The sequence below is a fragment of the Spodoptera frugiperda genome, chromosome 4 (genome assembly GCF_023101765.2).
Source record: "Spodoptera frugiperda isolate SF20-4 chromosome 4, AGI-APGP_CSIRO_Sfru_2.0, whole genome shotgun sequence".
NCBI classification, from domain to species: Eukaryota; Metazoa; Arthropoda; class Insecta; order Lepidoptera; family Noctuidae; genus Spodoptera; species Spodoptera frugiperda.
This window is the reverse complement of record NC_064215.1, coordinates 10979069-10991802: the sequence shown is the minus strand read 5'-3', so window position 1 is coordinate 10991802 and position 12734 is coordinate 10979069. Positions and strand designations below refer to the sequence as shown.

At 33.7% G+C, this 12734-nt stretch overlaps 1 protein-coding gene across 5 annotated transcripts in view; it reads left to right on the top strand.

The window, feature by feature from the left end:
- LOC118272940 (mitochondrial cardiolipin hydrolase) overlaps positions 1-12734 on the top strand; it is a 112959-nt gene that overhangs the window by 623 nt on the left and 99602 nt on the right. For all 5 annotated transcript variants that reach the window (XM_035589680.2, XM_050693375.1, XM_050693372.1 and 2 more), the window contains exons 2-4: positions 40-359; positions 682-782; positions 2657-2929. In XM_035589680.2, the coding sequence (XP_035445573.2) occupies positions 40-359; positions 682-711 (350 nt within the window). In that variant the 3' untranslated portion in view covers positions 712-782; positions 2657-2929. The remainder of the gene's footprint in view (positions 1-39; positions 360-681; positions 783-2656; positions 2930-12734) is intronic.

Sequence of the window (12734 nt, the reverse complement as noted above, 5' to 3'; positions counted from 1 at the left end):
TATTAAAATAATGATTTGAAATCAATGTGTTTATTCCAGGTTTCATCCAAGTGCAGCCCAGCAAAAAGACTGTTTTAATGCACCACAAATTTTGCATTGTTGACGGGCCAAAGGCCATTCATCGTAAAAAACTATTAAAAGCTCAAGCCGAAAAGTTAAATTCTCATGCGAAAGATCCAAAAAAACCAGTGAAAGTCCCGCCTAAGGTCAAAGTCACAGGTTTTGTAATGTCTGGTTCTTTGAATTGGTCCTCCCATGCAATGGTTTCAAATCATGAAAGCGTTATTGTAACATCACATCCGAAAATTGTTGATAAATTCGAAACTGAGTTTGCGAGTTTGTGGGTGGACAATGACCCGGTAAGTTTTTAAAATCTTTGAGGGCCCATTTTACCACTATTGAAAGAGTATTCATTTTGTCCACGTTTTCCTTTACTGCTTATCCATCTAAAGCTTGTCTGTAAGATATGACTTTTTATTGATAAGATCGTCCATTGCATACTATAGTTTTCTTAATGTTTGTCCTATGTTTTTTTATCGTGTACAACAAAGAGTGTTTCTATTCTGTTCTACCCGATAATAAAGCTGATGATACTATCTATAAAACATTGTGAAATAGGCCCTATTATTTAAAATAATTATATTCTTATTCAATCCAAGTAAAACTTTACGATTTTTGTAGATATTGAAGTCGTCGTTGAATGCGTCGTGATTATCCTACATGTATTTTACACTGCACAAGTAAAGTGTTACAACCTCACATATGCTTTTAACAACTTGATGGTAAGTACCTGCATTAGATTTTTACTGAATATCATTCGTTGTTTTGCTATCTGTAATTTCCCATACTTATTGTACTTACTAGTTGAATTTTTTATAACCCGATTGCGGTGTAGTCGTGAACTCAAAAGGAGAAGTATTTGTACAAAAGTAAATTTATACGTTTAATAAAATCAAACAGAGTAATTTAATATTTATTACTTATCGAATAATATTTTTTAATACGATTTCAATCTTTCGAGTGGTCCTCTATAGTCTATTCATTTCCCGTTCCTCAAAGTTGACAGGAGGTCGACCATAGACAAGTCCATGTGCACTTCAATTTCGATCGATCATATGTTTTCTTTGTGTAGTTTTTTCAGCCGCTGTAATTCGAATTGGTTATAAAGTTCACGTGTTAAATTGCCTGTAAACCCTTAATTACCGGCTCGTTGTGCTATATAGACGCTCATTAGGCCCCTCTACTGTGTGAATTAGTAAAATTTTGGGACAAAATTACTTAGTGCATAATAGGTGCATTTCTATGTGCACGTGCTTGCATTTTTCAGGCTAATTGTAAAGTTTCAGTTTAAAAGTGTGTTGCAAGGTGACCTTAGATTCATAAGAGCTGTCTTATTTACGCAACAGTCACCGCCCAAGCCCAGTTTTTCGGTGTATCCTATTTAAAACGTGTGTACAAGAGTGTTAGAATAAGTTTCAAATCTTAGGTTGGAAAATACTTTGGTTGTTTTATTACATCTCTGTGTCATCATGAATTTCGTATCCTGGATTAGTATTTCACTGGATGAAGTGTTTGTGGTATGTATTAAATTTTTTTTCGCTATAAAAACTGTAGTGTACTCATGAAAAAAACAAGTTAATTTTGAAGGACATTCTAGAAAGGTCATAATGTTTATATTTATTTTTTCTATTTATAAACCATCTGTATTTACAATGGCACCTTGCGGGACAATAGTTTACAGAACTGGTAATGTGATAAAACTAATGAAATAAATATAAACAATTATATTGATTATCGATTATTGGTTGGTGTTTTGGATGCCAAATGACCATGATGTGTGGTTTGGAATTACATATTCATCCTCTAACATAAATAGCATTCACTACTGAAATATTTAACAGACATGTGGATATGCCACATAGGCAATATTATGTTTGGCAACTTCTTAATTCATTAACACAACAAAATCACTTATTTTGGAGTAAGAAAAATCATTCTTTATGCTTAGAATACTTAAAATGTGATCCGTAATATTAATTTATAATTATAAATAATTAACAACAATATACCAGTATTTTATATTGTGGTACTGACATAAATAAATATATTATGTTATATAATTAAATTCAAATTGAAAGATTAAAAACAATTATTGATGGCGTTTATCTTGATACTTTTGGCATTGCAATCAGATATTGAGTGTTTCGTCATCAAAATTATTGTCATACTGCATGCTTCTAAGGTTTTTATAGTAATTATAATACTTATAGAAAGTCTATGATTATATGTATTAAGTCCTATAAGCTTAGTTTATGAATGTCTAATTAGTGTTTCTGCCATGTGCTTGTTTTCACATTTCCGATATTAATCTTATATTACATCAGATTTGAGAAGTCCCGTGGTGTATATTGATAAGGTTACTCTTCTTTGTTCACTATGTATTGTGTATAGTAATTCCTGAAAATGTGTGGTGTTGAAGGATTAAAAATGTATATTGAGTATTTAGGTCACACATTCTTGTAGGGTTGGTACGGGACTGTAGTCTGAATGCTTTACCAATATGATTTTGATAGTCTTTGTCTACTAAACTTCTTTAGTTTTGTTATAAATAAGTTTTAAATATGAATATTAACAATATGTTTTCTTTTTGTTTCAGATAAATATGATAAAAAAATACCACATGTGCCAGTGTAAAATATGTGTTAAAAATATTCATGAAGTGAACGAATTAAACAAAAATTGTGCCAACGACCAATATAAAACGTGAAAAATTAATAATATTATTGAAATGTGTGAAAGTCAACAGTTTTCAGTTGTGTTTATAAAGTGCACATTGGATGCAGTGTTCTTTCGCTAGATGGCGCTGTTTGGATTGTTGCTTAGCAAGTGAGATACTTGTTCAGCTATTCGCCGCTAGGTGGCGTTAACGGTGAGTTTAATTTCATTTTGTATTAAGACACCAGATGGCGCTTGTGTAACAGTGCCATCTAGTGGCGAGTAGCGTTAGTTAAAATTGTTTGCGAAATATGTAGATGGCGTTACTAGTACCAAAAGTAATTCAAGTCCAACTTGGAATATTGTTTATTTTATGTATATTTGTTTTTTTTTTAATATGTAAATATGTTTTCTTTTACGTCTAAATTCATATAATTGATTAGAATTACTATTATTGCGAGTTACTTATGAATCGGATTTTTTTATTCGATTGGTAATTTACGTTTAGTAATAGTTGAATGATATTATTATACTTAAATAGATAAAAATATTAGACAACAATAGTTAAGAGTTTAAGATAAAGTTTTAAAATGTAATTGCACTAATAAGACAAATAACCTACTTTTACATTTATTAATTAAATATTCGCCTACCTTCGCTTCTTTCCGAAACGAAATCGTTAGATTGATTTCGTAACATTACCTAGGTATCTATTTAGCAAATCAAAACCGCAATCAAATTATTATAACCGCATTTATTTTAATTTTATAATGGATTAAGCTATCAGGATAGCAGGTATGTGTTACAGAGTACCTACGTTTCGTTATAAAGTAGGTAGAAAGGACAGGAACATAAAGATTTTTTCATTAAAATAACTAGTTTTAACAGCTACTGAGATATCTAACATCTTTTGAAAATAATACATGATTAACATAGGTAATTTCTGTCCGTTTGACGTATTTAATCCATCTGCTTCAAACACTTTCAACGGTCAAGGCCAGTCTGGCTTCAAGCCGTGGCATGTGAAATGTTGTGAAATAACCAGTTATATGCAATTTGAATAAAATAGCCTTGAACCTTACACGTAGTAATGTAGACAAACTAGTCGGATACTCGGTATTCGGCTTTCCGAAAACTGATTCGATTCGAATGCGTCCGTACTCCATTGAGGCTTGAACGCATCACTATTTAGTATTCCATTCTTATTTTCAAATTTGAATACGTTTCTCGGCGCAACCGTTGACTTGACTTGGGTTGGTACTTTCACACACATCTTATTAATGGGTAGATTCTTTCGGTTTTTAGTTAAAATGACTGTTTAGATAATCTTATTCGGGTTTTGGAACTTCTACCGTCAATTTTCAATTAAAAAAATACGAATCACAGAATGATTTTTAATTATGAAAGAATGTAGGTAGAGGCGAGAATATGATAACTTGAAATTGAATATTAAATTAGGTATTATAAATTAAATTAACAGCTAGGTTAGGTATAATTAATGTGTAATTAATTAATTATAAACACATTTTATGACTGGTAGTCATCATTGACATAAATATGTAGGATTTATCTCACCCAGACGGACCATCGTCGATGTACCTACTTATTCCCGATTTTATTTCAAACATAGGTAATAGGTAATTATTATTTAGGTAATATGTACCTAGTTTGGTATGATGACTTCAATAAGTACACCGAAATGAGTAGGTAAATACTTTTAATGCGTAATATTATTATTTTAAACTAACGGACTCCGCGAACTTTGTTTCGCATTGGCAATATTTCTGCGCATTTTGCTTTATAACAACTTTTTCCTAACAATAACAAACACAACGAAAATATAATTAAGTAGCGAAATCGGTTCAGCTGTTCTCGAGATTTGCACTTAGCAACACATTCTATGATGATGACATGACGACACATGATTAACAAATAAATTAATATACATCTTTCAATCACCCTCTAAAGTAGTTAATGCTTCTTGGATTAAAAAATCTAATAAGAAAGCAGGTAAAATTATCTATCTACCCACTATTTCTAATGAATCTGAATCTACCTACATATTATCCAGGAACTATCTTGCTACCTTCTTAACATAGAAATTAAGTATTTTAAAATGTCTGCGGCATACAAAAGTACACCTTTTCTATGAAATAGAAAATATATTCACAAACTGGAAGTCTGTGTTCGTCATCCATGGTACCTGGTTCGTTTCCTGCCCAGAAGTCGTGAGGACATGACATTCTTTAGAATTAATTAAACTTAGTATAGTACCTACCTATACGTCACATTTTTGCATTTACCTACGTCTTGTTCCAAGAAGACGGTACGTCTAAGCATTTTATAGTTTATACTGTTGCTTAGCAACACTGGTTTTACGATTAATCGGTAGTTTTGGTTACCATTTAATCATGTCCAAGTCAAAGTCAAAATTATTTATTTCATATAGTTAGATCGGGAAGGCACTTTTGAACGTCAAAGCAAATATTACAATATTAAAGATGTGTTATAACTATTAAGTACAGGAACTAAAGCTTTGCTTGTTACAGAAGATTCCTTTATGGCTTATTAGATAATTAGCCAGATAAATTAATAAATGTAACCCAATCTGTTTGACATTGTCTGCCAATTTAATCATAGTCATTTATTCATCAATTAAGTGACACCTGTGTTCTTTAAATAACCTCAGAATCTTGATAAAGATTTTAGTAGTTACGATAAACATAAAATTTTATATAATGTCGTAGACTTAGTTATTTTATGTAGCAATAAAAACTGCCCTGAAATCTCGTCCTTAAGTACTTAACATTAAAGACTGAATACATTTGTTATGCACTATAAATAATTCATAAAACACGTCCTAACTATACGAACTGCTAAAAAAACTTATCTACGATCTTACAAGTGCCACATTTCTAACGTATTAAGAGAATACAAAGTGCTTAATTTATTAGCTTTTATTTGTTTTTTTGGGACACTTTGACCCGTGTATCGTTTTAAGACCCACACACATTGAAATTTAGGCGTTCCGTAACTATATCAAAGTACCTACACAGTACAGATTGACAAAATCAAATGTTTGTTAAGTTAAATTAGAACCAAAGCCTTTAAAAACGCAATAAAATTGTCACTGTCTCAAAATACACTTTCTCTAAAATAGTACCAAACACTTATGTCATTAACGTAGTTTCAGCTGCGCTAAAGTCAATCAGGATACATTTTAAAGCGTTTATTTCGTATAGTCTAATATTAGCGACATCAAACGAAAGTTCGATGATCTGAAAACAGTGTCGTGTTTTCAGTTAGAAAGTCGCCAGTCGCCGGTCGCCTACGTTACGGGTGTGGGACGAAACTTCCCTATGTTTGTGAAACCGTGCGCTTTAAAAATAGTATTCGTTTCGCTTTCTGTCGCTTAGCTGGCCGTGTATTTACGTCCTAATCCCGGCCGTGTGACTCACGTAACGTTTAACATTTTAAATGTTTTTATATTTACAAACAAAGCTACTGAAGGGTTAACAGCACCGGATGTTTTGTCCAGATATGGAATATAACGCTTTTAAAGGAAGTGGATAAAATAAAAAGGGCGGGTGAATCGGAACTCATAATCGATATAATCGTATAGTCGATCCGGGCATACGATTAATGTGTTGTTGACTTTTCGATTACTTAAATGTTGTATTGTGTTGATAATCGAGGCTTGTTGTCGCATTCTTGTGTGCGTTGGAGGCTCACAATTGGATCAATCCACAATCCTATTAGCTCGCTTATAAGAATTGAGGGAGTTAGTAACGTCTGGCAGACTGACGTGAATTCTCCGTAGATCTGGATAGCCCGTTGTTTCATTACGCCGATTCTCTGTCCAATAACTCGAGACATAACAATTGAATATTGACAAATAGAATGCAGTTATGAAGGAATCAGCCTCAGTTTACCTGTCCATTTTGTCCATCTGTTATTCGAAGAGAATCGTTCACATTGTATCTGTTACGTTTAATTGGCATTACCTGAATGGAGCCTGCATTGTTAATTTGTTGCTGTAATGGATTCCGTGTTTCAAATCTCTGAAGCACTTAATTAAAGCGTTTTGGGAATAACCAGGATCGTAAATGCGCAAAAGTTTGTGCGATTATGATGGTGTTTAGGGTCTTTGTTGTTCATGGTAAAATGATTTATTAGTTACTTAACAGATTTGAACGAACTATAATTCTCAAACCAGTAGGTAATAGGTGCTATCTGGAGTATTATAGTATATCTTTATGTTTTGCTGCTTTCAGATGGTAACTATTTAGCATTAGTTACCTAACATAACTCGATCAGATACCAAACCATGACCTTGATAACGTTTACACAGAACTTCGCTAGTTTTTAATTAAATAAAAATTAACTACGTATTTTTGCAATCGAATAAATAAACAGTAAGTAAGTAAAGCTCATTAATTATTATACGCACTGTTTGGCGCACGTCTTGCCAGTTGAACAGGTCATGCTCGAGTCCGCGATACGGTAATGACGTTGTAACATCATCAATCTTTTTTATAACTACCCACCTAATTAATGGAGGCGAATGTTACTTGAGGTAACACTTAACAGGTCATTATTTAATCGTTGAGTTCACTATCTACGTTTGTTTTGGTTATTGTGCGTTATTCCGAAGCTTATCTATGCAGGTTTTTTTATATACTTAATAGGATGGCGTTTGGCCACCATTTCGCCTGGTGGTAAGCGATGATGTGGCCGATGATGGAGCACGTCTACCTATGAGCAACCTGTTCACTCAGGACTTAAAGACACCCAAGTTATATTTTGTAGGAAACACAGACTCCGACAAGGGCAAGGTTTATGCAAATATTTTTTTGTCTTCTGTAGTAACTATGTAGTTTTACTATCGTGGATGTGTAAATATGTTGAAATACGTACTCATTTTAATATTAAAATCTGTATACTATTTAGTTAGCAGTAGCAGTATCAGTATCAGTTGGGGAACTGCTTAAAGTTTCCTTATTGTGTTTTTCCTTATTAAAAAGATTGTTTACATTTCATGTAAACATTTTGTTGTTAATTACATAATTTTATGTGTAACTAAGGAACACACAATGATTGTATGCTGCAATATATTATGTTACATATTACAAACACATTGTTTTGTTTAAGTTTGTTTCGAAAACAATGTTTATGTTTCCTTGTTGTGGACTTGTTAAACGCGTTGCCTTCGGGTTGTTTACATGTTACAGCTATGATATATCATATATTATAATTTGATCTTTATTTTCATATCATTACAGAGTCTAAATTTAGATAATGCGATCGGGAAATCGATTAATGTGATGTTTATTGAGCATTATTAGTTTTATTAGCTATTACTAGCTTATACCATGATATAGATTTTAGAAATACAGGCAATGGTTTTCAAATCAGTTATTCGGTAATTTTAATACCTAGTTAAAACTAAAGACGTCGTTTACCGCAAAACTGGTCTTTACCTTATTTTTAAGCTAAATGTACCTAAATTGCAACTGGCAACTGCTATTAGAAATCAACGAATATAAATACATAATTCAATGTATCCCTGATTTTAAATCATAGTTACTGACAGATTTAATTAAGTCCCGTTTCATCCTTACCATCTGCCCTGCGGCGGTAAAATTGACAGCTTGATAATACATCTCATTTCGTGCATCGGTTTGTTGGATTTTAGTGAAATATCTCAATATTTTGTGTAGTTAGTTATAAACTAAATGTTGTGTATTGAAGATGTCTACTGAAAAAATAGGCTATCAGTCTTTATTTCGTACTACCTATTTAGAGTCTTAATAAGGGCTTAGGTGCTAAGTTTTCTATACTTTACCTAGTTGCCCTTGTGATTACAGTAACAAATACCTAGCCAAAGTAACAACAAGTTGTCTAAAATCGATACGGGAGTGTTTATCCTGGACGGCGCAACACAGGATCAATGCATGTCCTACAACGACATTATTCAGTTACAAATCCGACAGATAATCCGTCCTATTACCCCGCATCACCACACCAGCACATCACCACCGTTCCGACTCAAATTACCACTTAATTCACTTCAACGACACTATAAACAACTATAAAAATATAACAATTGACAAAACTTTTGTGTAACCACTTACTATAAAGTTTATTGCCTTTGAACACACATCATAATAGACATGTTGTTTAAATACTTGCATATTATACACCAGTACCTATATAAATATATAATTTACGAGCAATTTGCAAAAGTGCTAGTTTACGACGCTCTTAAAGGGACATAATGTAGGGGTGTTGTTTATACTGCATAGTTAGACGTGAAGGGGAGGCACACAGATTGTGGCCAGTAAATACAATCATTGTCTGAGATGCTTTAGATAATATTTCTTCTTGTAGTTAACAGTATCAATAAAGTTAATGAATAAGTGTGTTCTATAACATTCATACAATACTGTTCTAATATCAAAAGCGGTAATCTGCGGATAAAAACATCAGAGTGAACGTAAAAATGTCATGTAACGCGAGTAAAATTAATTTTCGCGGCTGATATCATAATTTTATTAATTAATTAAGTTTTATACGCAAGTCGCGTGAATATGATGACTTGCTCTGTTCCGCTACTGACTCTGCTATGCTGTGTTCATTACACAAGAAATTATATTTTTAGTTTTATTCATACGGACACAAAGAACAAATTATTATCCCGCACACAGCCACTACAGCCAGTATCGAATAAAGTCCGCCATTTTTTGCGGAGACTAGGTTCGAGAATAGAACTTAATTATTACGTGTGCGTATTATCATACAGATGATGTTATTATAACTTTTCACGGGATATAATGGGCTGACGTTAACGCGTCGGTTGGCACAGCCTCAGGGCGTTGCAGCTTTCCAAACTTTGAATGAGCTCCTCCGCTTCGCATGGCAACAGGATTAGGAACGCTCCAGATTCTCATTGTCAATACACGAATAATTGAATTTTACCTTCTTCTATGAGTTTGGCATCACCTGCATTTGGTCTATGTGAAAAAATGGATCCCCATCCCCATATATTTGGCGTCTCGTTACTCAATGTCTTGTGCCTTTGTGTGCTCAAGACTATTGTCTGACGCGAATTTTGCCGCGGGCGACCCCAGTTCCGTATTAAGCAATTAAGCCCTTATTTATAGTGGGGCAGTATTGATTTACGAGTGTTCCGTTTTGTCGGTTGCGACGTTTTGTAGTTGTCGGCGGCGGCGTCTTCCCGCCAGGTGCGACTCGTACTTTTTTCCTTGATAGCATTGTGGACGGTTTCGTTTCAAACTACAATGGATGCGAGATTTGCACAAAAACGCGCCGTAAAAAGGGGGGTAGTTGAAAAAACTATGGTTATGCAGAATGTCCAAACGTTAGTTCGTTGGACTGTAGTCGCGTGCCGCGAGCTTTATATTTAATAGTTTTTTTTTGCGCCAGACCCAGGTGAAGGCGCAGCTTGACGCGGTCTCCGTGATCACGAATCAACTCGATTAATTCCTTATATTGTTTTATAAACTAACTCGAATTACACGTCTTTGTTGTTTTTTATAGCTGACAAAAGTAAATTGATTGCTGTTTAAATGTCATCCTGTAAAATTCTTTAAAATCTTATCTATTTCCGTAGGCAACAATTAGTCAGTGAAGACGATTCGTATTCCAAAGTTCGTTGCCTCGGGATCTCGAGACTAATGCGTGTTATTCTTTCTCAAACACTCCTTGACACGAGAGGCACTAAAAATACTTAAATTGATTAGTCGTCTAAGCGTTACACGGTTTGAATTTTACGTTTAAATATTGCACCGAGTTCCTGAACGTGTGGGAGTATGTTTATAGTTGTGCCGCCTCACACAGCATAATAAAATTGACACAGTCTGTCAATCGGTTTGATACCCCCAACAATGGTTCCCGCGCTTTTACGGGATGAATGATTGAACGAATGAATGGATCACTGCGGGCGGTTGATGACTGACTTTGTACTTGTGTGTATGACTAAATTAAATAAATATTTTATTGTAGTGTGTGATTTTGAATGATGTGGTTCGTAAAAAGTTTTGTATTTATTTGTTGTGCTTCGGTAAACGGTTATTGATGATTTTTTGATTGGCTGCTTTTTAAATGATGATGTAATATTGAGTCTTTGTGGTGTAAGCTTTGATGTTTGCAACATAAATGGACCCTCATTTATTGTATGGAGAAATCGGATATTAAGTACTTATTTTAAGAACACGAGATGTACAAATTGAACCTATTAGATCTAGATAGCGAACAGTACCTATCTACAATTTCAGACAAAAATAATATCGTAATTATGTGGAATTATGTAAGGATTTCCATAATGAGCCTGTTATTGCAGCTGTTCGTGCATTAAAATGTTATTTTCTATTCAGTTGCATACTGGCGAATGCATACCTGAATCTAAATGTAAAATTTTGCATAATAATTATCATTCGCTTCATTATACTGTGGTAGCTTCCGCTGATGAAAAATTACGTCTAATAATAACAGTTCCTCCTTTGAATCTATTAAGGAGTTAGCTAGTCGAGCATTTCGAACATATATTTTATGTGGGATGTCTTACAGGGTGCATTTTAATGATATTAACTGCAAAGTCTTAGTCATCATTTCATATAATTTGTTACTTTCAATTCAGATTTTATAGTTGTAACAAAACTACTAAGTAATAATGTAGATAATTTATAGTTACCTTATTATTAGTAACTAGTTCATAGTTTTAACATAGTATTAGTTACAAGAAGAAATGCGAGTAGCCTTTTTTCATAGAAAGCCTCGCCCGGAATGCAAGTCCGTTATTCTATTGATGCAAGCGCGCGATCTCCGGATATTTTAGACGTATGGTCTCTGGTCGGCACGCGCGGTTACTCGAACAATTCACGATGAAATTCACCATCTTTTTAACACTGTAATGTATATCAAAGAAAAACGTTGTAATTGCACATTGCGAAATGTCTGCCGGTCTATTATTAGTTTTTGTTAATACGTTGTTTCGTAGAAATTAGCCGGCTGCCTCAAAATCATCTGGATGTAAACATTGTATTAGACTTTACGGGTAATTAACATTGGAGTACACACGGTACTTGCTTTTCCAGTTACTGGCATCGAACCTACTTGTGTTGCACGACTTTGTTTCTCACTGGGCTTACAATACAGGGTGTAAACGGAACGCCCCCAAACGGCGCAAACAAGTGATAGTAAAAAAAGTGATATAGTTATTAAAAAGAAATGAATCCAATGTCAACTATTATGTATTAATAGTTGTAGTTAAGCAATTGCTTAAGGCTGATGTTGCATATAAATAACACGAACCCAAAAAAAAGAAAAATAAATGTTTTTCGGGAGCGTTCCGTTTACATCCCTGTATATTGTACCTGTTAATCCAGGTCATATTTCATCCGGAAACCATTATAAATTTAATCTAAATCCCTTCAATCGTTTTCTGATCATTCGTCCCACAATGTTTCCCATGTGCAGTTACTAGGGTCACATGAAGTTATTGATAAATGAGCCTTTTATATGTCAATCAAAAACATTTAATTTCAAATAGTGAACTGTCCATGTTCGTATATCGGAGGGGATCTATAAAATCAATCACTACAGTCGCTGAGTTCGCGAGGGACAGAATAACGGTTCACGACAATTTTCCAATATTTTCACTTTTTTTTATTTCATCTCCCCTTGTCTCCCATCTTGTTTGGACAGGCCCCTTGGCTGAGAAACTTTGAAAAAGTACCATTTCTACGGATATTAAACCTAGTTTTCAACCCTGGGTGTCTTTACAGTGTTTTATAGTGTCTACAGTCTAGACTAATTTCTTAAGTCGATTTCAAAGTTAGGACAAGTATTTTAGGTCTTAAAACTTTAGTAATCGATTGTATGTCTGTTAGACAAGCTTTAAATTAATTGTAGTTCTCAAGTAAACTTTAATTTTAGTGGAATTCATCTCGATTAGGTTAGCGAACAGATTAAGTAAATAGAGTATTAATTATGTGTGT